This window comes from Rhinolophus ferrumequinum, chromosome 23, assembly GCF_004115265.2.
Source record: "Rhinolophus ferrumequinum isolate MPI-CBG mRhiFer1 chromosome 23, mRhiFer1_v1.p, whole genome shotgun sequence".
Taxonomy (NCBI): Eukaryota; Metazoa; Chordata; class Mammalia; order Chiroptera; family Rhinolophidae; genus Rhinolophus; species Rhinolophus ferrumequinum.
This window is the reverse complement of record NC_046306.1, coordinates 12600197-12621453: the sequence shown is the minus strand read 5'-3', so window position 1 is coordinate 12621453 and position 21257 is coordinate 12600197. Positions and strand designations below refer to the sequence as shown.

The window sequence follows — 21257 nt, the reverse complement described above, 5'->3', positions numbered from 1 at the left end:
GCCTGCAGAAGGAGCCGTCTGTTCTCGGCTGAATAAACAAGGAGGGGGAAGCAGTGCCCGGTCCCCTGCCCCCCAGCCCGACCCCCGCACAATGCGCCTTTCTCAGAGGAGACGCCGCCCGGGCGGGCGCCGCCGCAGCGCGCTCCGTCTGGGCTCCCCTCCCCCTGGCGGCACAGCAAGACCCACAAACCGACCCCGTGGAAACCAGATTTTTTTTTTTTTTTAAGAAAAAGAAAACAAAAAAAGAAATCCAAGAAAGATCTGAGCGCAGCACGCGGCGAGGGCGTGAGGACCTAGTACACGTCCCTCTGTACTCCGCAGTCCGGCTTGTGGTCCAGGCGAGGCCAGCTCGAGCGCAGCGCTGGGAGCCCGCCAGCGCCTGGTCCCCGCCAGTCGGAGCCAAAGGAGCCCAGGCTCAGCCCTCCACTGGCTGGGGACAGCGCACAAGGGGGCACAGTCCGTGGGTCCGCGTCCCTGTCCGGGTCGCCATGGTGGTCCTCACTTATGAGTGGCCAGCTGATTCTCCAGATCCTCCAGGCGCGCCATCAGCTGAGCGAGTGAGTGGTTAAGGAAGCCGTTGGGTATCGCGGGACCCCCCGCCCCCTTCCCTTCAGCCGGCGCCCCCAGCCCCAAAGGATATGGCTCTGAGTCAGACTCTCGAGCGCCCCCAGCGTTCGTCCCTGGAACTCCACGAGGCTTTCGCATTCGCAGGGACTCCTAAGCTCTGTGCCCGCGCTGATGCCTTCCTCTGCCAGGCAGGCACAGAGAGTGGGGAAATGAAAATCTGCAGGAGGACCAGCTGGCCCTGGCCAATGCCCTCTGATATACCTCTACCCGGACTGTAGTTGACTGTATGGCCTTTGGATTCAGACAGACGTGGGATGAGTGTGTGATACAGGAAACCTCATTCAACCTTTCTAAGCCTTAGTTTCTTCCTCTGTAAAAATGGATACAATGAAAAATCCTATTCATTGGGTGGTGCTGAGGATGCTAACGTGTGTGTGTGTGTGTGTGTGTGTGTGTTAGAAGAGTATTCTCAGACCTTGACGCTCATTGGAATCACCAGGATATCTTGTTACAAGATTCTTATTCAGAATGGAGCAGGAGCTGATACTGTACATTTCTAACAAGCTCTCAAAGGCTGCTGATGCTGCTGGTCCGTGGACCACACTTTGAGTGGCAAGAATTCGCAGCAGCGCTCTCCAAATGAAATTTTAGGCGGGGATGAAAATGTTGTGTATCTGCCCTGTTCAGTGTGGTAGGCACCAGCCACATGTGACTATTTAACACTTGAAAGGTGGCCAGTGTGACTGAAGAACTAAAATGTTTCTTTTAATTAATTTAAAGGAGATGGGCACGTGTAGCTAGTGGCTACCTTGTTGAAGACAGCAGATCTAGAATCTAGAGCACTTCCTGGCAAAAGTAAATACACGACAGCGTATTTCAACCAGGCCAGTGCTTCTCAAAGTGTGGTCCATGGACCAGACGCGTCAGCATCATCATCTGGAAAGTTACTAGATATGCAAATTATCAGATTCCATGCCACACCTACTGAATCACCAACGCTGGAGTTGGAGCCCAGCATTTTGTGTCTGAACCAACCCTCCAGATGAGTCTGATGCACACTAATGTTTAAGAACCACTGATCCAAGTCTATCTCTTCACACAGTTCTACATCTGTGAAATCAAAATAAGGGATTTACAATTAAATTTGGCACCTGTTTTTTTCTTCGCAATATAGAAAATAATGGTGACTCTTACAGCGGATGGCATCTTAGATTCACTGACAGTCTGTAAACATGTGCCATTTTTAATATGAGAGCATAATGTCTGGCACTTGGCCTTCAAAAGAATTGCTGTTATGATTTGAGTTCTTTCTTAGTCTTGTGTGTACCCTTAGCAAACTGCTGTATGTCATGTCATTGATGGTATTGATGACAGGCCTACAAAGACTCCTAACTTTGCAGATTAAGTCCCAGGTCCAGAGAGCGGGGAGGACATACCCAAGGTCATATGGCCAATTGGTGAAAAGCTTCAACCCCAGAGCCCAGATTTCTGATAGAATTCTATAGCTAAAGGCAACCTTGGGCAGCCAGCCTCCTCCCCTTTATAGGAGAGGGAAGTTAAGGTAGGGGTGAAGGTTAAGTGACTTGTTCAAAGTCATACTGTAGGGAACACTTCAGGACAGGAAGGGCCCTGAAGGAGCAGCTAATCCAGTGCCTCCAGAATATCCTGGCTAATTCTTAGAATTAGCCTGGGGGGTAGGAGGGAGAGAGAGAGAGAGAGAGAAAGAAAAAGAGAGGAGAGGTATATATATGTGTGTGTGTATATATATATATTTGTATATATATGTATATATATGTATCTGTATATACATAACATATGTGTATATATATAGATACCATATGTATATATGTGTGCGTGTTTGTTTGTTTATTTAAGTATAGATTTCTCCATTTACTTAAACTTAGATTTACCAGGCCCAGGCCAGCCCTACTGAACCTAGTTCTGGAGTAGGGCCTGCTAATCTAAAAGAAGAGTCCTATTTTAGGCCTGGGCTAGAGTCTAAAGACTCTATAGTAAAAGTTACCCCCAAGAAATTCACTATATCGCCTATAAAGTACAGCACACAAAGTTTAACAGCCCACTTCTCCTCCATGGATAGCACTGGTCTTTTTTTTTCTCAGCTGAGCACCAGACAAAGTAAATGGATTGAATTTATGGGCTACATTGTTAGAAAAAAAAAATACATAGCTGTGTGTACTTGAATCACGCTCAGTCCTGCCACTTTGCCAGGCTTGTAAAGTTGAATTCCAACAAGTTAATGGAATATATAATGTGACTCCACTTAAAAATGTTGTTTGGCATTCCTTTGAAAAAATTTCCCCAAATTAATCTGGACACCCACTGATCTGGAAGACAGATAGCCTCGTCTAGTGCTTCTTAATCTTTAATATACATACAAATCCCCTGAGGGTCTCGTTAAAGAGCAAACTCTGACTCATTGGGTAGGTCTGGAGACAGCCTGAAATGCTGTAGTTCTAACAAACCAGCAGGGGAGAGCCCTGCCGCTGGTCCACGGACCACACTTGAAGCAACAAGGCTCTGTCTAGGGAGTCCATCCTCTGGCTATCACTCTGCGAAGTGAGTGGGGGTGAATAGAAAGGGGAGATATCAGAGGATCGGCAGTGAGAGAAGGGGAGGAGTCCTAAGACAGGTGTGCTCACCTGGACAGATGCTGCCTTTGAGGTTCTCCAGCAGGTGTGTCATGGTGTTGAAGTCTGGGGAGTAGGACACGTGCAGCTCCGCGGGTTCTGAGGCGATCTCGCGCAGCTCCTCCTCCACCGCCTTGCCCACGCCCACGGCGTACATGACGATGCCTAGGGACCAGGGGACACAGGCGGCACCCTAGACCTCAGGAAACCACCTCCCCGCTTCCAACCCAACCCCAGGTCAGTGCGTCCTGCGCCAAACCCACCTTCCTCCTTGGCCCGCGCCGCCCATACGGAGATGTCATCCTGGGAGCGGCCGTCGGTGAAGACCAGGCCCACCCGAGGCACGTTAAGGACACGGGGCCTCGCGCCTTGCGCCTCGGAGAAGCTGTGCTCCACCATGTGGCGCAGTGCCAGCCCGGTCATGGTACCGCGCTCCATGTACTCTATGGCCAGGACCGCCTGCTTCACCTCCTCGGCAGTGCCATAGCGGCCCAGGGGGAACTCGGTGCGCACCCGACTCGAGAATTGCACCAGCCCCACTCGCGTGCCCTCGGGGGACACGTCCAGGAAGTCCACGATCTGATTCACAAAGCGCTTCACCAGCTCAAAATTCTGCGGGCGCACGCTCTTGGAGCCATCGACAAGCAGAACGAGGTCCACGTGGCCTTCCCTGCATCCTACAGGGCAAGGAGAAGGGCTTCGATGCAGGGACCAGAACCTTGGCCGGCACCAGCCGTCTACCCATCTGGTCATTCATTCAGAAACACTAATTATATAACAGACACCATGTGTGAAGTCCTTCCTGTGCCAGGCGCTGTGCTAATGGAATGATGTATTATTGTTGTTAGCAGCAGAGTCATTATAACCTTTGCCATTTATGGAGTGCTTAGCACAAGCCAGGCAATCGCTAAAAGCATCTTTTTAATAATAATAATAATAATAATAATAATAATAATAATAATAACAACAACAACAACCAGCACAATAGCTACCATTTATTGATCATCTCTTACGTATCAGACGGAATTCTAAATACTTTACCACTATCAACAATACTAAGTAAAAACAAAAACATTATTATTTGACAGCTTCCTGCCAGGCCCTGGGCTAGGTGCTTTATATATTTTTTCTCAATCCTCCCAATAACCTTGGGGATGATCCCCATTTTCTATCATCTGAGATTCTGAAGGAGGAAGTGATTTGCTCTGGATTCCAGAGCCAGTAGAACGTAGCTGAGCCAGGATTTGAAACCAGATCTGCCGACTCCAAAACCCATGCTTCTAATTACTCTATCATGTGCTCTCTCCTTTCCTCAAACAGGGGCTTTGCTAGGCCCTGAAGGGGGTTCAACAGGAAATGAAACAATCCTGATCCATGAGGAAATCAGGGTAGAGCAGAGTAGTCAGACATGCCATATGCTACAGTCAAAGAAAGTCTAGAGCAGATGGGCCTGCAGGGAGCCCAAGATAGGAATAGTTCATTCTTTCTGGAGCTGGTGAGGAAGCCTGCCTGGCGGCAGTGATATTTGATTTGGTCTTGAAGGATGAGTAGGAGTTCTCCAAGGCAGGAAGAGACATTCTAGATGGTAGCAGCAGCCTGTGCAGAGGCATGGAAGCTGGGAGCTCTTGACACATTCGGGAATGGACAGGCCAGTATAGCTAAAATGTTCAGGTGTGGCACGAGACAGGCTGATGGGGTTGGCTGAAGCTAGACTGTGATGCGCTAAAGCGGTGGTTTCAAAATTGTGACCACAACCCACAATTTTTTTAAAAAAGTAGTAACAATAATAATACATCATGACATACTTCATATGCTCACATATAATTAAAATTAAGCTTCATGCAATAATACTTACTCTTTCTACATGCAGTCAACTCTATTTTCTCTTTCTCTCTCTTTCTTTTTAATCCTGGTTGTAACCCCCTAATTTGATTTCATTATCCATTAATGTGGTTGCACCCACCATTTGCAAAACTCAGGGGTAAGACATTTGATCTCTATTCTGCAGGCACTGGTAAGCCACAGAAGACTTTTGAGCAAGGGAGGAATGTGATCAAATATGCATTTTTTAAATTAACTTTACAGCCGGGTAGAGAATTAAGGGGAAAGAGATGGAGACAGGGCATGGCACACCCTGCACTACCACCACCACCACCACCACCACCACCACCACCACCCACACATTCACACCACACCCCTGGGCTACAGCAAGGGCAAAGTCAAGGGTGCTCAGAACGAGGGCAGTAGGGCAAGGGCAGACAGAACCCCCTCCCACCTATAACTCACGGTTGCAGCTCTTGCCATCAGCCTGGAGTTGCCGCCCCTCAGGGCACAGGCAGCGGTAGGTGAGACCCTCACTCACACACTGGAATTCGCATCCATGGTCTACACCATTGCAAAGGTCCCGGGCTTAAAGAAGAGACAACAGGTCAGGATGAATCAGGGTGGACTCCTCCAACTAAGACCCCGTGCCCCTCCACACAATGCAGAAGCCCCTCCTCACCCTGACAGCTCTTTCCATCAGGCAGCAAGTCATGGCCCTCTCTGCAGTGGCACCGTGGCCCACCAAGGGTGTTAACACACTCATGTTGGCAACTGTGGTTCCCAAAGCTGCAGTGGTCAATGGCTGGTGAGAAGGAAGAGGCAGCAAGATGTCACTTCTAATTGGAGCCATCAGAGATCTCAGTCCAGGGTGGGAGGGCTCGCTTACCCCTGCAGCTCCTCTGGTCCTGCTGGAGTATAAAGCCAGCTCGGCAGTGACAGAAATAGGAGCCTGGGGAGCTAACACAGTGGTGCTCACAGCCATGGGTCCCTTCAATGCATAAGTCAATGGCTGAGAAAGAGGGGAGGTCAGCATATGCCCAAGGGCTGTACTCTCAGCCCTGACAGCACAGCTTTTTGAAAAATACCTATGTCTGGACCTCAGCTCTCAAAGATCCTGTCTTAATTAGTTTGGACTGGTACCCAGGCATCTGTGATTCCTATATGCATAGCTCTCCTTCCTATTGGGCCAGGTAGCCCTCCCAACTCAAGCCCAGATGATGCATCCCAGTGTGTCCCTTACTAAGCCAGGCATAAGGCCAAGAATCCATACTGGTAGAAGACAGGGCCCCTGCACTGAAGATGCTCACTGACTTACAGGGGAAGACTGGGATCTGTCACTTCACCTGTCTGAGACTTCATTTCCCCATCTGCAAAATGGGGATGTAATGGAAGAGAGCTATTGCTCTTTATAACTTCCTTCTGAGCAGGGTGAACTACTGCCCTGTTGGGTATCTTGATAGTTTAAATGTGCAAAGATGGCCTAGAGCTGCACTGGGGAATAGGAACTAGAGAGAGATGAATTGTCCTGCGTAAAAAAGTGAGAATTTGGGATCCCAAGAAAAGAGATGGGAGTGGAGAGAGGAAAAACAAAGAACAAGAGAGATGGTGTGAAGATGAGTAACTGTGTGGGTTGAGCCCACCAGTGAAAAATCCCGTCGTCGGGTGACTGAGGGCTTTCAGGGTCAAGAGTGTCTAATATTCAATTATAAAGAATGGATGTCTCCTGTTGTGTATGTTTGACTTTTCTTAGATGTAATTCACACCTCTGTTCATGCCCAGCTTTACTAAAATGGACATACAAAGTCAGAAAATTAAGTTCATGAACTCATCCTAGAAAAAGTGCTACATATGTCGTTGCTGAATATCACTACAGTCACCTTTGAAGTTCTCCCCTTGGGAAGCTATGCACCGACGCCAGCACCTAGTCCACCCTTCAAAGCAATCTTGGAACTCTTTTTCTGGAATGGCCATCAGAGCTGTCGTCATATTACCCTTGATGTCCTGAATGTCATCAAAATGTCTTTCTTTCAATATTTCTTTTATCTTCGGGTAAAGAAAGAAGTCATTGGGGGCCAGGTCAGGTGAGTAAGGAGGATGTTCCAATACAGTTATTTGTTTACTGGCTCAAAACTCCCTCACAGACAGTGCTGTGTGAGCTGGTGCATTGTCGTGATGCAAGAGCCTTGAATTGTTGGCAAAACGTTCAGGTCATCTAACTTTTTCACACAGCCTTTTCAGCACTTCCAAATAGTAAACTTGGTTAACAGTTTGTCCAGTTGGTACAAATTCATAATGAATAATCCCTCTGACATAAAAACAGGTTAGCAACATCGTTGCAACAGGTTCGAGAACTTAATTGTCTGACCTATGCATGCACTTACACATACACGCACATGCCCTTGTGTGCACAAGTGTGTAAATCAAGGAAGAGGCTGATTTACATGCATAGAACAAGAACAGCATGTATAGGGTGGAGACATTGAGAGAGGACCCGTAAACAATGAATTCAGCAGAAGCTCAGAGTGAGAGGGAACCACAGAACGTAAGCACTTGGGGGAATTTCCAGAGCTCTTGGGGGAGGGATTGGAACGCTCACGGGTCATCACGGGTGGCTTTAAGCCAGCCTTTTCTAAATTGTAGAAACAAGAAGACCCCAGCTGATGTCTGGCTTATGGGGAACACATGACCTCATTTTTCAGGTGGTCGTGAGGTTGAGAGATGGTTTATGCAACATTCCAAGCACAACGGTCCCGTACTAACTTGGCACTCAGCGAATGGGAACTGCCGTTATGATCCAAGAAGTGGACATGGCAGCACATGAAAAAGAAAACCCCAATTGTATAAGTGAGGCATTGTGTGCCAAAACCTTTCAGAAGGCAAAACAAAGAACCAGGCCTTGAAAGATTTGCAAGTGCAGAGAGGAGGGGCACGAGAGCCCAGGTGAGCAGCCCAGGAGAACAGCCCAGGAGATGCAGAAGCAAGAATGACAGCATATATGGGGTAGTGGTGGTGGGGGGGTGTATGGAGACCCTAACTGAAGACCCCAATTGTGTCTAAGAAACTGAAACGGTAAAGATATGCCTGTGAGAAGACACAAACAAGTTTGGGAGGTGTATTGGAGACAGGTAGGAAATGAGCCTGAAAGACAGGAGAGAAGGATGCAGAAAGCATACCTAACTGTAAAGTCAAGATTTCTAGCCCTGGTCTCACCAAGGACTTGTTTGACCCCCAGGTGTGTCATCTCTTTATTAGCCCTGTAAAATGAGGGAGCTGGAATTTTACTTGCAAAGGCCCTCTCAGACCCATTGGGCTGGTTCTAGGGCAATGGGGAGCCACAGAAGGCTCAGGAAGAGTGGGATTGCAGGGCAGAGGTAGCTCTTACCCAAACAGCTCTTGTTATCTGCTGCTAGCTGGTAGCCGGTGTTGCAGGCACAGTAGGATGTGCCTGGGGAGCTGACACATTGGTGCTGGCAGCCGTGTCCCCCCTCAGCACACAGGTCCTTGCCTAACGACACACAGGAGTATAATCAGCAGGGGACAGATGGGCAGAATCCTCAAACAAGAGAGAGCTCGATGGGATAAAAGGCAGGGCACCATGCTCAGGTATGGCCTTAGGTGGAATACGACTTATTTGAGAGGGGCCAATCCAGATGGGACAGCTTGGAAAGAATGGGGCCTGAACAGCCCCCTGTGAGTAGGCTCAGAAGAGAGGGACACAGGGCTGACGCAGAGCTAACGCAGGGCTAGGGGTGTCAGTGAGATGGAGCAGAACTCCACTGAGGTGAGGCAGAGGCGGAGAAGTGCTGAATCAACGTGGGCGGAGTAACTCAAAGTGTGAGTGGATCTTGCAGCCTTGTAGGAGAAGCTAAAATAAGAGTGGCTGCGAGGTCGGGACAGGGCCTAGTGTAGGCGTTCCTCTCATGTTCGAGGGGTGCTGTTGCAGTTTGACATTAAGCCTGCGGTAAACCACAGCAGTCCATCCTGGTAGGCCGGCACGTCAAACGTTGCACCAGGTGGGCGAAGCCTAAGCCCAAGTGGGAAGAGCTGGCATACGGCACAGCCTGCGTTAGGCTTGAACCACTCAACTACCTGGCGGGCGTGGCTAAAGCTGGAATGGGCGGGGACGCCCGGGATCCGGTGGGATTTACTGATGTGGGAACCGGAATCTAAGCAGTTCGAGTTCGAGCCGCGCTCCAGGGTCCACCTAACTCACCACACAGCCGGCCCTGGAACTGCAGGCCAAACTCCTGGATAAGGTCAAAGGACTCAACTAGGAAGACGTGCTCGTCCAGCGGGGGAGAGGCCATGGCGCGCAGGGAGCCCACGTCCGCGCGCTGCACCCCCACAGCATAGATTTCAATGCCGCGGGCGCGCGCCTGCGCCGCCACCTCTGCCACGCGATCCTGGGGCCGCCCGTCAGTCACAATGACAGCGACACGCGGCACGCGCGCCTCCGGCGGGCGCGCGCCTTCGGCCACGCTGAAGGCCACGTTCATGGCGTACTGGATGGCCAGCCCGGTCATGGTGCCCTGCGCCAGCGGCACCAGAGCTCGAATGGCGCGCTCCATATCCTCGCGGCGCGAGAAGGCGCCGAGCCGGAAGACGCTCTGCACTTGGCTGGAATACTGGATTACGCCGACGCGTGTCGCGTTGGGCCCCAAATCCAGGCCGCGGAGCAGGCCCATCAGGAACTGTCGCATCGTCTCGAACTCGAAGGGGCGCACGCTGCGCGAGCTGTCAATCACGAACACCAAATCTAGGGGCCCAGTACGGCACCTGGGACCTGCGAGGAGACCAGGAAGGACTTTCCTAAATCAGCAAAGCCTCATCCCCGAGGAAACCCCGAGGGAAGCCCAGGGCGGAATGGTACTAACCCAGCATAACAGCGCCTACACAGAATTAGCCTAGCAAATGCAAGCTAGCTATGTACATTCACTCAGCCAGCATTTGCTGAGGGCCTGGGCTAGGAGAGTTCACCAATTCTCTATCCTACTACAGCTCTGAGAGCTATTCTAAGGAGGTATTATCCATTCAGGAGTGGGTGAGGGGGTACTGCAAACTCAAATGCCTATAGAGGCCAGGCAGGCAATATAAATGAGTACATCGGTGGGATAGACAGTGGACACCCAGAGAGCCCATGTTGCTCCTAAAGTGGGCAGCTCCAGCCAATTGTTGCCATGCAGCCATGCGGACCCAGTGTTAGCAGATTCTTGGGTTTTTCAAGAGAAGTCCCAAATCAGGATTTTTATGTGAAACCTCCTGATTTTTTCAATTAACTTAAAAAATGTTATTACCAAATGGGCATTCTGCATAAGCCCAACTCTTACCTCTAAGCCACGTCCTACAGATGAGGAGACTGAGGCCCAGAGAATTGAAGCGGTGAACTCGAACCCAGCCCCTATGGTTGCAAAGCTTTTGCTTTTCTCTCCCCCGCAAGCCTAGCTGGCTGCAGACCAAAAACCTGCTTTTGCTCCCGTCCACTCGCTGGTCAGGGCTGGGCCCCGGCTCACCTGCGAACTGGAGCTGGGTTTCCCAAGGCTGGAGAAGGAGCAGCAACACAGGCAGTGGTGAGCATGGAAGGACCCTCATGGCGCTTGGGGAACAGACGTGTCAGAACCTGGAGGGAGAAAGGGAAATAGCAAAGCAACAGTGTTTACAGAACTCTCATTTGGGGTGATGGGCACTTGGAAGAAGGGGAGGTTCATGGGTTTATTTGACTAATCTCTCTACTTTTGTGTGTGCTTGAAATTTTTCATAACTAAATTTCATTACAGCGGGATTGCTGGAAGACACAAGGAATTCTGTCTGCTTTGTAGAACTGCAGAATAGTAAATAAATAAGAGCAGATAAAATATACAGAATTTTAAAAGAAAAAAGCTTTTCCTGAGTGCCAGGCACAGTGTTGAACACTTCTCATGCATTGTGGCACTTAATCCTCTCAACAATTCTATGAGACTAAGGCTGTTATTGTTCCCATTGTTTAAGGTGGGTGCAAAAGTAATTGCAGTTTAAAAGGTTAAAAATAATTGCAAAACCCGCAATTACTTTTGCACCAACCGAATACCCAGGAGGATACCGGCTCAGAAAAGTTAAGCGCTGGCACCCAAAGTCGCGCGACAAAAATGTAGCTGCACCAGGATACAACCCAATGCCTAGGGGATTCCGAGGACGAGCCAACGTGTTCCACGCCCTCTTCTCGTGGGAGGGAGAATCTCTGCAGACCGAAGCCATTCCCCGCCTCAGGCCCTCCTCCCCTCTCCATACAAGAAGCCTCTGTGTAGCTGTCCTTCCAACACACACACACACACACACACACACACACACACACACGTAGTCAGACACGCACCGCCCAACCGCAGGCTGCCGGGGAAGGCCGCACGCCCTTTCGCTGTGTTGGGAAAGTAGGGGGTTCGGCAGAGAGTTGGCCAAAACGCACTTGAACTCGCGGCTTCCCCCTTGAACTCCACTTCCCACCAGCTCTCAGAAGAAGCCGCCAGGGGGCATCTTCCCCGGACTAGCTATGTTGGCTAGGGGGCCGTGGGAAGCCCACATCTGCCAAGCAGGTGCCCTTGCCCAGAGCAAACAGAGGACCAGGAGCCTCGGGGCCTTGAAGATAAGGCCTGGGCAGGATATATCCGGCTCGAGAAGGGCCCCGGAGCCGGAGTGCACCTGGTTCCCGGGACAGCGGCGCTAAACGCGGAGAGTGGTGAGTGAGCGGCGGAGGCCTCGGAACGTGGCCATGGACCCGGTGGGGGCAGCAGGTGAGCGCTCACCCTCCCGATGCCCTCGATGCCCCTTGATAATCACGAAAGACTCCCATTGTACAGATGGAAAAAGTGAGACCCACGAAGGCGGCTCGCTGCGCTGCAAAGGAACCTGGGACTCCTGGCTCCCCTTCTCCCTTTTAAGCTGCCTGGCAACCTAGCGCCTAGGAGCCACTGAACCTCTTTTCCTTCCATTCACTCCCTCTGCTCCCTATCCCAGCCCATCCCCCGCACCCCATGCTGAAGCTGCGGTAGCCATTTTTCTGTCGCTGACTCTTGGCAGAGGGGGGCAGCCGCCCCTAACCCAACCGCAGCCCCTCCCCCTCCCCCCAATTCCCTGAATGGGCCTATTCTGAGCAAGTTCGGGTGCTTGCCGCTCACTCTAGGCGGCCTTCCCGTCCGGGATCCTCCCCGTCTTCGCTTTTCAGGCCTGGTAGAGAGGAACAAAAATCCCTCTGGCAGAGTCCGTCGTGGGAGGGTGACTAAGCCAGATGTGCCAGCTGCTGGAGGTGGGAGGGTGTGGAATGCTTTCTCTAGCTTTGGGCCGGAACGGAGGCCAGCACCCCTGGTGAGCATGCCGGTAAAGGCACGAGGGGCCTTCGCTATCTCTCATCCTTTCCTACCTGCAGAAGCCTCTGGGCCTCCAAATCTTGATTAAGGCCCCCTTATCCTGCTCTTTGCCTCAGCCAACATCTCGCCTGGCACATGGAAATAACAGCAGCCTCAAAGTTCATCACCTCTCCAACCCCCTCATTCTACAGAAGATACTAGGTCCAGAGAGGGTAGTCTCTCACTCAAGGTCACACAGCAACGTGGTGCCAAGGCTGACGCTAGAACCCAGAGCTCCTCGGAGGGATTAATCAATCCTTGCGTTAAAAAGATATATTTGGAAATGCCCTTAGGTTAGGGAAAGTGGGCTCGCAAAGGAGGAGAGTTCTGTGAGTAATTCCTCAAGAGTAGGCTGAAGAGTGAACACCTTGAGAACGGTCTTGGGGGTTCTTGGAGGAAGGCGATTAGGGGAAACGTCCCTTGCCCATTTCAGCGGCTTTGCTGGGGGCGGGGGGCTCAATTTGGAAAGGACCCCACAGAAGTGGGGAAGGGCACTGCAGGTCAGATGTGGGCACCCTAGATGGTGCAGCCGCGGTTAAGTACTGTCGCCTGGTCTGGCTGGCCGCCTGCTCTCCCACAGACCCCTCAGCGTCCCCAGGCCCTCTGACTCACCTGAGCCTGCGGGATAACTCGGAGGCGCGGCCGCCGAGCGGAGCCGACGGGCGGAGCCTCCCGGGCAGTTGGAGCAGGTAACGGCGCGGGCTGCGTGCCGGAGATGGGGACTGCCAGGCAGCTGGAGCGAGCGGAGGCGGCGGCCGCATTTAACCCGGGCTGGCGGGTGGGGAGGGGGAGCGCGGGCTGCGACCCCTCCCACTGGAAGGGCGATCCCCCTTCCTCTGCGGGCCGGGGCGGGGCCAGCGCGGCGCCCCCTGCTCCAGCCACCCTGGGAGCTGCGGACGCCGGCTGCAGGGCCGGAATTCGGTACAGCGGGAAGCTGGGCAGCTACCCACTCCGCAGCCGGAATGCGTTGGAGGCCTCCGAGCCACTTCCCCAAGGAGAGCCCCAAGGGGCGGAGCGGGGCCTGGCTGGGCCGCCGGCTGCCTGGCCCCGCTTCCGAGGGCGCGGCCCGGCTATTGCCCTCCGCTGCCCCCTCCAAGAGTGAGGAGAGGCCCCGGACACTGCTCCTGCGAAGAGGGTAAAGGATTCTGAAGGGCAACCTCAGGGTTCATGGCTCTCCCCGGCTCCACCTGGTGCTCCTTCAAATCTCTGCCATCATGGGCTCTGCAATTGCTTAAGACTTGGGCCCACCACACACCAACACCCATCAAAACTCCCAGGCTGAGAAGCCACCAGGTCCCTGGGCTCTCAGTGACCCACTCCACTGGGCCGATGGAGGCCATGTGATCAAGGGAAAGCTGAGACAGCAACAGGCCCCTTCTCTTGAGAGAAAGTGGTGAGGGAGTGTTGCTTTGACCCCGGAAAAACTCAAAAAGTTTCCCCCAGGATCCTGGGTACAGGGTTTGGGGTCCCTTCCATGTCTGCAGGGATCTGCGGACAGGCAAGAGAGCACTCTCGTCTGGGGCTCCAGCAAAGGCTCTTCCCCTCCTGGGTATCAAGACTTCACAGGAGAGGGTCCCCTTAGAGTTCAGGGAAGCCATGCGCTCTCACATACTCTGCTTCCCAAGGCCGACACAAGTGTGGCCTTTGTGCCGCTGGGGCCTCTCCCCAATGCTTCAGGCTGCAATGGGCGTGGAGCCAGACCCGCGGAGTGGCGCCTGGGTGGTCCTGGGGGGCTCTGTGCAGGCCTCACTGAGCACCACGCAGCCCAAATATTTAGCCCACGATTTGCACGCGTCCCCTCCCTTGCCTAACACTTCCTTGCCCTGACCACGAGGGGGCAGCACTAGAACTTCGTTTCATTCAACCCGCGCGCTTCGGGCTTCAAGCCGCCTCGCCCCTTGACGCTCCCTGCTGCGGGCCTCCCAGGTCATCCCCAGAACGCGCCACAGTCCTGAAAGAAGGCGTGCGCCGGTGCCTGCAGCAGCAGTGTGAGCAGACTGTGTGGATCCTGCACGCCAAGGTGGCCCAGAAATCATACGGAAATGAGAAGCGGTAGGTGCCTCCACGGCCCCTCCTACGTCCCTGTGGCCTTCAGCCCTATGGACCCCTCCCGTTTAGTGTCTTTTAGAACCTAGGGAGGACTTGGGGACTCGGGGCTCAGCTATTGGCCAGTAGGGGGTCCTTTTCCCACAGCCACCACTAGTCCCCACTTTGGACTTAGCAGAACCTGCCTGGGAATCTATAGTCCCCATTCACTCATTCATCCATTCATTCATACTTCCATTCAACAACTACTGAGTGTTGTGTGTTATCATGTGCCAGGCTATCTGGGCACCACTGGGCACGGGGCATACAGCTGAACAGTCCCTGCTCTCATGCCATCTTCACTATAGTGTGGAAGAGACAGACAATAAAGTCCCCACAAATCAGTGAACAAGATACTTCCAGATTATGATGAGAGCTGGAAGGGAAATAGAACAGTGCAATGTGACAGAAGCAGAAGGAGGGTGCTTTAGCTGGAAAGGTCAAGGTAACATCTGAACTGAGACTTGAATCTGAAAGTAGAGCCAGGCAGGAGAAAATCTGGCTGAACGTGTGTTCCAATTAGGAGGAACAGAAAACGCAGACCTTGAGGTTGTACCAACTTGGCCTGTTCTAAGTACAAAAGAAGTTAGAGTGGCTGGGATTAGGGAAGGGAAGCGGGTTGGAGAAAATAAAACTTTGAATTTAAACCACTGGAAGATTTTCAGAAGACAAGTAACATGATTGACTCGTGCTTTTAAAAATTAAAAAAAAAGGCAATCTGGCTGCTGTGTGGGAAAACAGATTGAAGGGGGAGGAGTGGGAGCAGGAGTTGGGAAGCTGCTGCAGTGGTCCAAGCAAAAAGGGATAGATAGCAAGTGGTTCCAAGGTAGAGGTGATAAGAAGCCAATAGATTCTGGATATGTTTTGAAGGTGGAGTGGAGGGACTTACTCATGGGTTGAATGAGGGAAGTGATAAAAGAAGATTCAGATATTAATGGGGTTCATAGTCTTAGAGAAGCCTGAGGGGGGTGGAGGGAAACGTGGATGGGGAATCAAGGAATCTTTTGGGTTTCTGCTACCTTTGAGATGCCTACAAGACAGTCCAGGGGAGATGACACACGAGTCCAGCGAGTACATGTCTCCACAGGTTCTTCTGCCCCCCACCCTGTGTCTACCTCGCAGGTCCCGGCTGGAGGGTGAAGCCAGCGCAGGGCCAAGGTGAGGGCAGACTCCAGGGCTGTGGTGGCCTCTGGTCGGGGGAGGGAAGTACGCAGTAGGCGCGGGAGCAGGGCGGTTCGCAGGCGCAGTCTCGCCGCACCCTCTGGCGGCGAAAACTAGGCTTTTGTGGCACTTGAGGCCTTCCCGAGTCTTTCCAGAGCCCCCTTGCATCCTTTTCCAGCCCACCAGGCAGGGGAGACGGGGCCTACGGTCTGCGGTTACATGGGACTGGACGGGGCGTCCGGCAGCGCCGCGGAGACGCAGAAATTGAATTTCGAGGAGCAGCCGGACTCCAGGGTGAGAGTGCATGGGAAGGGGTCCTATTCATGCTCCCATCTTTGCCTCTCCCTCTGGGAGGAGGGCTCATTTACTCCCCCGCAGAAACCAAGAGATAGGTATGGAGGCCGGAAGACCGGGGTTCTGCATGCAGGGTGCGCCCAAGAGTTTGGACAATGCTGTTTCATGTTACATCCGACGGGGAGGACGTCAGATAACTGGGGGAGGTCGGTTCATCCGATGGCGGAGGGCTGAGATGAGCCAGCCCCATCCCTGCGAACCCCGTAGGAATTCGGTTGCGCCAAGACCCTATACATCTCAGACGCAGACAAAAGGAAGCACTTCCGGCTGGTGCTACAGCTAGTGCTACGAGGGGGCCGGGAGCTGGGCACCTTCCACAGCCACCTCATCAAGGTCATCTCGAAGCCCTCTCAGAAGAAGCAGTCGCTGAAAAATACCGACCGTGAGCAGGGCGGGGCCTGATCGCAGGGCAGGGCGGGGAGGTGCTGTCACGTCTGGAGCGGCCGGATTTGGGACGGGGAGAGGCCTGGATTGTAGGGGTGGGGTCAGAGTGGGAGAGAGGGAGTCGGAGCCGAGAGGGGCGGGGTCCGAATGAGCGGCTGCCGTGTAGGTCTGGGAATGAGAAGTTAGAGAAGCAAGGGCAGAGAGGAAAAGGAACAGATACCAGACTTGAGGGAGGGCAGTGCGTTTGGGGGACCCCAAACGGCTGACAGATGCGAAACGAAAGACAGATTAAAAGTACCAATGAAAAGTAACAATTAAAAATAACAATAAAAAGAAATTCCGTTAAAAATATTTATTCAGGGCCTGCTCTATGCCTGGCGAGGTGCTGGATCCCCATAACACAAGGACAAGTGTCTGCTCTGGAGGAGCATGCAGTCTTGTAGGGGAGAGAGACACGCATAGTTGATCAAAGACACAGTTTTACTGTCCCGGGTACCAAGGTACCAAGTGACAAATCCCTGGGCTAGAAGCTTTGAGAATATTGGTGGTGGTGGGGAGGTGGCAGAATAACAATCACACCACCACCACTACCCTCTCTGGGAGGTGGAGGGAGGGAAAAGAGGAGGGAGGGTTGGCTTTCCTGGCACACACTGACATGCATTATCCCATCTGCTGCTCATGGTGGCCCTGTGAGATAGGTACCATCATTGTTCCTATGTTGTAGGAACAATGAGGAAAACGAGCTTTGGGACAAATGTTTGGAACATGTGAGAAATATTTGGGCCTATCATATTCCATGTGACTCGCTTAAGATAGGCCAACAGGAAGTGGCCCAGCCAGGATTTGGACTTGAGTCCGTATGATTCTGTAGCCCAGCTCCTACCCCTACACCATACTTAGTTTCTGTCTGGTAAAAATCTGAAAGAATGTCTCAGATCCAGGCAGGGCTCTGGCTGGTCCTTGCATCAGGAAAGGGCCAGGAAAGAGTAAATGGTATAGTGTGATGGGTATGAGTGCAGATTCTAGAGCCAGGCAGCCTGGTTTTGAATCCTGGCTCTGCTCCTTGCTAGTCACGTGGTTTTCAACAAGTTGCTCTTTTTTAAGTAGAGATAATATTATTTACCTATGAGGGTTGTTGAGAGACTCAAATAAGTTAATATCTATAAAGCATTTAAAATAGTACTTGACACACAACAAACGTTAGCTATTATTCAATGGATGGGAACTTGGGCTAAGTATAAATTGAGCACCTACAGTATGCGTAGCACTGTGAAGGGAGAGAGGGAAATGATGCAGTGCTTTCTCCAATCAGAAAACAAAACTGTGACTCTGCGTATGTGACAGGCTGGAAGAGATCAATGTCAAGTCCTGTACTGCTGTTTCACATCATATGGCCTCTGCTTATGCAGCCCCCTGAGCAACTCATACCTACTCACACTCCCCAGCAGAGAGGGGGTAACCTGCTCCAGGAAGTCCTCCTAACCCAGCCCTTGCCGCATCATACGGAAATTTTATGTTTATGCCCCTATTTCCCCTTGGAGAAGGTAATCTCCTCCAGAGTAACACTCACCCTTTGGTGCCCAATACCCAGCACAGTGCCTGCCACAAAGTAGGCACTTAGTGAATACGTGATAAAATTCGGTTTTGAACCAAAGGATGCCCAGGAAGCAAAAAGGAACAGGCAAAAGTGCAGAAGCAAGATCAGGGCAGGTACTAGATAAACAGCTATGAAATATGAATACCCAGCATGTTTGGGCCAGAGGGTGTAGGAGCCAGACTGGCACAGGGGGCAGAGATTCATATGTGTCTGGTAAGTCCAAGGACCAAGCCCGGCCAGCGTCCTGATTGCACCTCCGCTCACAGTGTGCATATCCTCGGGCTCCAAGGTCTCCCTCTTCAACCGCCTGCGCTCCCAGACCGTCTCCACGCGCTACCTCTCCGTGGAGGACGGGGCTTTCGTGGCCAGCGCGCGCCAGTGGGCTGCCTTCACACTCCACCTGGGTAATCGCATCAGCAGACCGAGGCTGGGCACTTTACATGCATTAGCTTATTTAATCTTCACCACAACAACTCCTGAAGGAAGGCAAACTCTGCTCTTGGAACTGGGGCTTTGAAACACGAAGACTTGGCCAAAGGTCCCAGTGAGTTGGTGACTGATCCAAGTTCTTCTGATTCCAGTGTCCAGCTAGTTCCTTCATCTCAGCCCCTACCCTGGGGGGGGAAACAGACATTTGTGAGGATGGCCACAAATGACCCCTCCAGGATGACAACCTTCAGCCTTAGCTGTCTCCCTGTGCACCAGCCCCATCCATAAGACTCATGTGTGATGCGGGATGGAGCCAGAGGTCAAGAAGGGCAGGGTTTGGGGCAGAAGCTTGGGGCCCCCTGAAACTGTCCTTCCTTCCTTTCACCCCCAGCTGATGACCACTGTTCTCAGGGGGACTTCCCACCTCGAGAGGGCTACGTCCGCTATGGCTCCCTGGTGCAGCTCGTCTGCACTGTCACAGGCATCACACTACCTCCAATGGTATGAGAAGGGAGGGCCCCCCCAGACCCCACCCCAGATCCATGCAGAAGGTATGACCCATATGGGCAGGGCTGGAGGGTGAGGGCCCAAGGCATGAAGACACCTACTCAATTCTCACCCGAGATACTCACTGCTTTATGGGGCTGGACGGAGGTCAAGGGCTGGTAGGGGGGCAATCTGCCAGTGCCCGCGTAGCTATTGGAGTAGCAGAACACTGCTGGGAGGTTGGCTTCCAGGTACCCAGGCACCTTGCCGCCACACTTCCTGCCACCTTTCCGTTGTAGATCATTCGTAAAGTAGCCAAACAGTGTGCGCTCCTCGACGTGGATGAACCCATCTCGCAACTGCACAAGTGTGCATTCCAGTTTCCGGGTGGTCCTCCAGGAGGCGGTGGCACGTACTTATGTCTCGCCACAGAGAAGGTGGTGCAATTCCAGGTGAGAAGCCGAGAGAATCAGCACCAAGCATCCGAGAAAGTCAGACAACCGCAGCATGTAAGACCATCATCGTCATCCTAGCTGCTACTTACTGAGCAGTGCTGCCTCCCATGGAATGTTAGTGTCGGAGACACTCAGAACAGAGTCAGAGAATGTAGGAAAAATACTAATAACGTTACTGAGCAACTCCTTCCCAAAGGATATTAGAGTAGTAGAATGTTGGGATATGAAATTGTAGAGTGTAAGTAAAAATAAATAATAGTGCTGAGTATTATTGAGCAAAGATGGTTAAATCATAAAGTATTAAGACATAGAACTGTAGAATGTGGAAAATGATTATTATTATTACTATTATTATTAAGCAAGACTACTCCCCAAAGAAAATTATCATGGTATGTTGAGAGATAAAATCACAATATGTAGAAAATAACATTATCGAGCAATATTCCCTCCCAAAGAATTTTAAAATTGTAGAAAAAGCACAGAATAGCAGTGTTTTAATAATAAAAAAAACAAAAACAAAAAAACCCAGAATTCTAGAATCCTAAGGAAGAGGACTTTAGAAGCCAGCCTGTCCAGTGAACTTATTTAACTCTGAGAGAACTGACCGGTTTTGTCCAAGCTCACAGAGCAGGTACACGGCAGAGCCTGGGACTGGAACCCGGAAGGCGGAAGCCCAGGCTTTATGTGGGCTTGGGTGCATAGTGGTGGCCACCATAAAACTTCAGCTGGGTCTCTTCTCTTCCCAGGCCTCCCCCTGCCCCAAGGAGGCGAACAGGGCGCTGCTCAGCGACAGCTCCTGCTGGACTATCATCGGCACCGAGTCGGTGGAATTCTCCTTCAGCACCAGCCTGTCGTGCACCCGGGAACCAGTCACCCCAGTGCCAGTCATCGGCACCCTGGAGGTGAAGCTGGGTGCTGGGGCTGGGGCTGGAGTGGGGGAGTGTCAGTGCTGGTGACCCGGGCAGCAGGCCCCTAGGCCACTTCTTTACTCACACCACCTGGTCCCACCTTCCCCCAGCTGAGTGGTGGGGGTGACGTGGCCACGCTGGAGCTCCACGGTGAGAACTTCCACGCGGGGCTCAAGGTGTGGTTCGGGGACGTGGAGGCCGAAACCATGTACAGGTATGGCGGTGGGGCCTCCCTTGGGTCCTGGGTAGCGGAGGAGGGGGTGCATGTCATCAGCCCTAACTGATGTCACTGCAGTCCTAACTCTGTGCCCCACCTCCAGGAGCCCGCGGTCTCTGGTGTGCGTGGTGCCCGACGTAGCTGCCTTCAGCAGTGACTGGCGCTGGCTCCGCACACCCATCACGGTGGCCGTGAGCCTGGTGCGCGCCGACGGCCTTTTCTACCCCAGCGCCTTCTCCTTCACCTACACCCCCGAATACAGTGCGCGGCCCGGCCCCCTGGGCCTCCCGGAGCCCGCCACCGACGCCGACGCCGACGCACTCCTAGAAAGCATCCACCACGAATTCACACGTACCAACTTCCACCTTTTCATCCAGACTTAGGCGCCCCCTGGCCTGGACTCAGGCACGTTTTTCTGGGTCCGAGGCCCTACCCGCTGCCCCTTTGTCGTGAAAGGAAAGGCTGGCGTTTAAGCAGCAGAAGGCTCTCACCATTGAAACCGGGCCCCTCGATAACTTTGTAGATCTCTCTTTGTATGTCCCTGTCCCTCCATCTTTGTCTCTCTGTGTGTCCCACATACAGTTTCACACACATTAAGGAACCAGGCCTGGGGCATTTGCCCTCCAGGGAACTGAGTCTCCTCTTGAGAAAACACATAGTTTCACACGCTCAGGCATGGCCTGCAGGCTCGGGAGCCCCAGGTCCTCACAAGAGTACTGAGTCTTACCAGGAGCCCTGGGTCCTGCCCCTCCTTATACTTCCTGTGGCT

General features: G+C 52.5%; 2 protein-coding genes across 2 annotated transcripts; one reads left to right on the top strand and one right to left on the bottom strand.

Annotated features, from left to right (window-relative positions):
* Window positions 1–238: 238 nt before the first annotated feature.
* On the bottom strand, window positions 239–13321 carry MATN4 (matrilin 4). Its single transcript, XM_033094256.1, has 10 exons — window positions 13025–13321; window positions 10550–10656; window positions 9253–9822; window positions 8422–8544; window positions 5719–5841; window positions 5502–5624; window positions 3479–3892; window positions 3228–3380; window positions 641–748; window positions 239–557 (listed from the first exon to the last, which is right to left on the bottom strand). The coding sequence occupies exons 2-10, from the start codon at window positions 10626–10628 to the stop codon at window positions 499–501; spliced, it is 1752 nt and encodes a 583-aa protein (XP_032950147.1). The 5' UTR covers window positions 10629–10656; window positions 13025–13321; the 3' UTR covers window positions 239–498.
* Window positions 13322–13345: 24 nt separating this feature from the next.
* On the top strand, window positions 13346–20918 carry RBPJL (recombination signal binding protein for immunoglobulin kappa J region like). The gene is made up of 11 exons (XM_033094257.1): window positions 13346–13547; window positions 14339–14464; window positions 15585–15655; window positions 15837–15952; window positions 16220–16394; window positions 18260–18397; window positions 18814–18923; window positions 19208–19360; window positions 20110–20265; window positions 20382–20485; window positions 20592–20918. Exons 1-11 carry the CDS (start codon window positions 13375–13377, stop codon window positions 20869–20871), a joined length of 1602 nt encoding a protein of 533 aa, XP_032950148.1. The 5' UTR covers window positions 13346–13374; the 3' UTR covers window positions 20872–20918.
* The last annotated feature ends 339 nt before the right edge of the window (window positions 20919–21257 follow it).

What these genes read in the sequence shown, in the direction of transcription:
- MATN4 (XM_033094256.1), bottom strand. Translation starts at nt 10,628, where the DNA reads ATGAGGGTCCTTCCATGCTCACCACTGCCTGTGTTGCTGCTCCTTCTC. An exon ending in AACCCAGCTCCAGTTCGCAG is followed by an intron (nt 9,823 to 10,549) that starts GTGAGCCGGGGC and finishes GTCTCCTCGCAG; the next exon opens with GTCCCAGGTGCCGTACTGGG. An exon ending in TGATGGAAAGAGCTGTCAGG is followed by an intron (nt 5,625 to 5,718) that starts GTGAGGAGGGGC and finishes CTCTTCTTTAAG; the next exon opens with CCCGGGACCTTTGCAATGGT.
- RBPJL (XM_033094257.1), top strand. Translation starts at nt 13,375, where the DNA reads ATGCGTTGGAGGCCTCCGAGCCACTTCCCCAAGGAGAGCCCCAAGGGG. An exon ending in GTCGCTGAAAAATACCGACC is followed by an intron (nt 16,395 to 18,259) that starts GTGAGCAGGGCG and finishes CTCCGCTCACAG; the next exon opens with TGTGCATATCCTCGGGCTCC. An exon ending in GCATCACACTACCTCCAATG is followed by an intron (nt 18,924 to 19,207) that starts GTATGAGAAGGG and finishes TTTCCGTTGTAG; the next exon opens with ATCATTCGTAAAGTAGCCAA.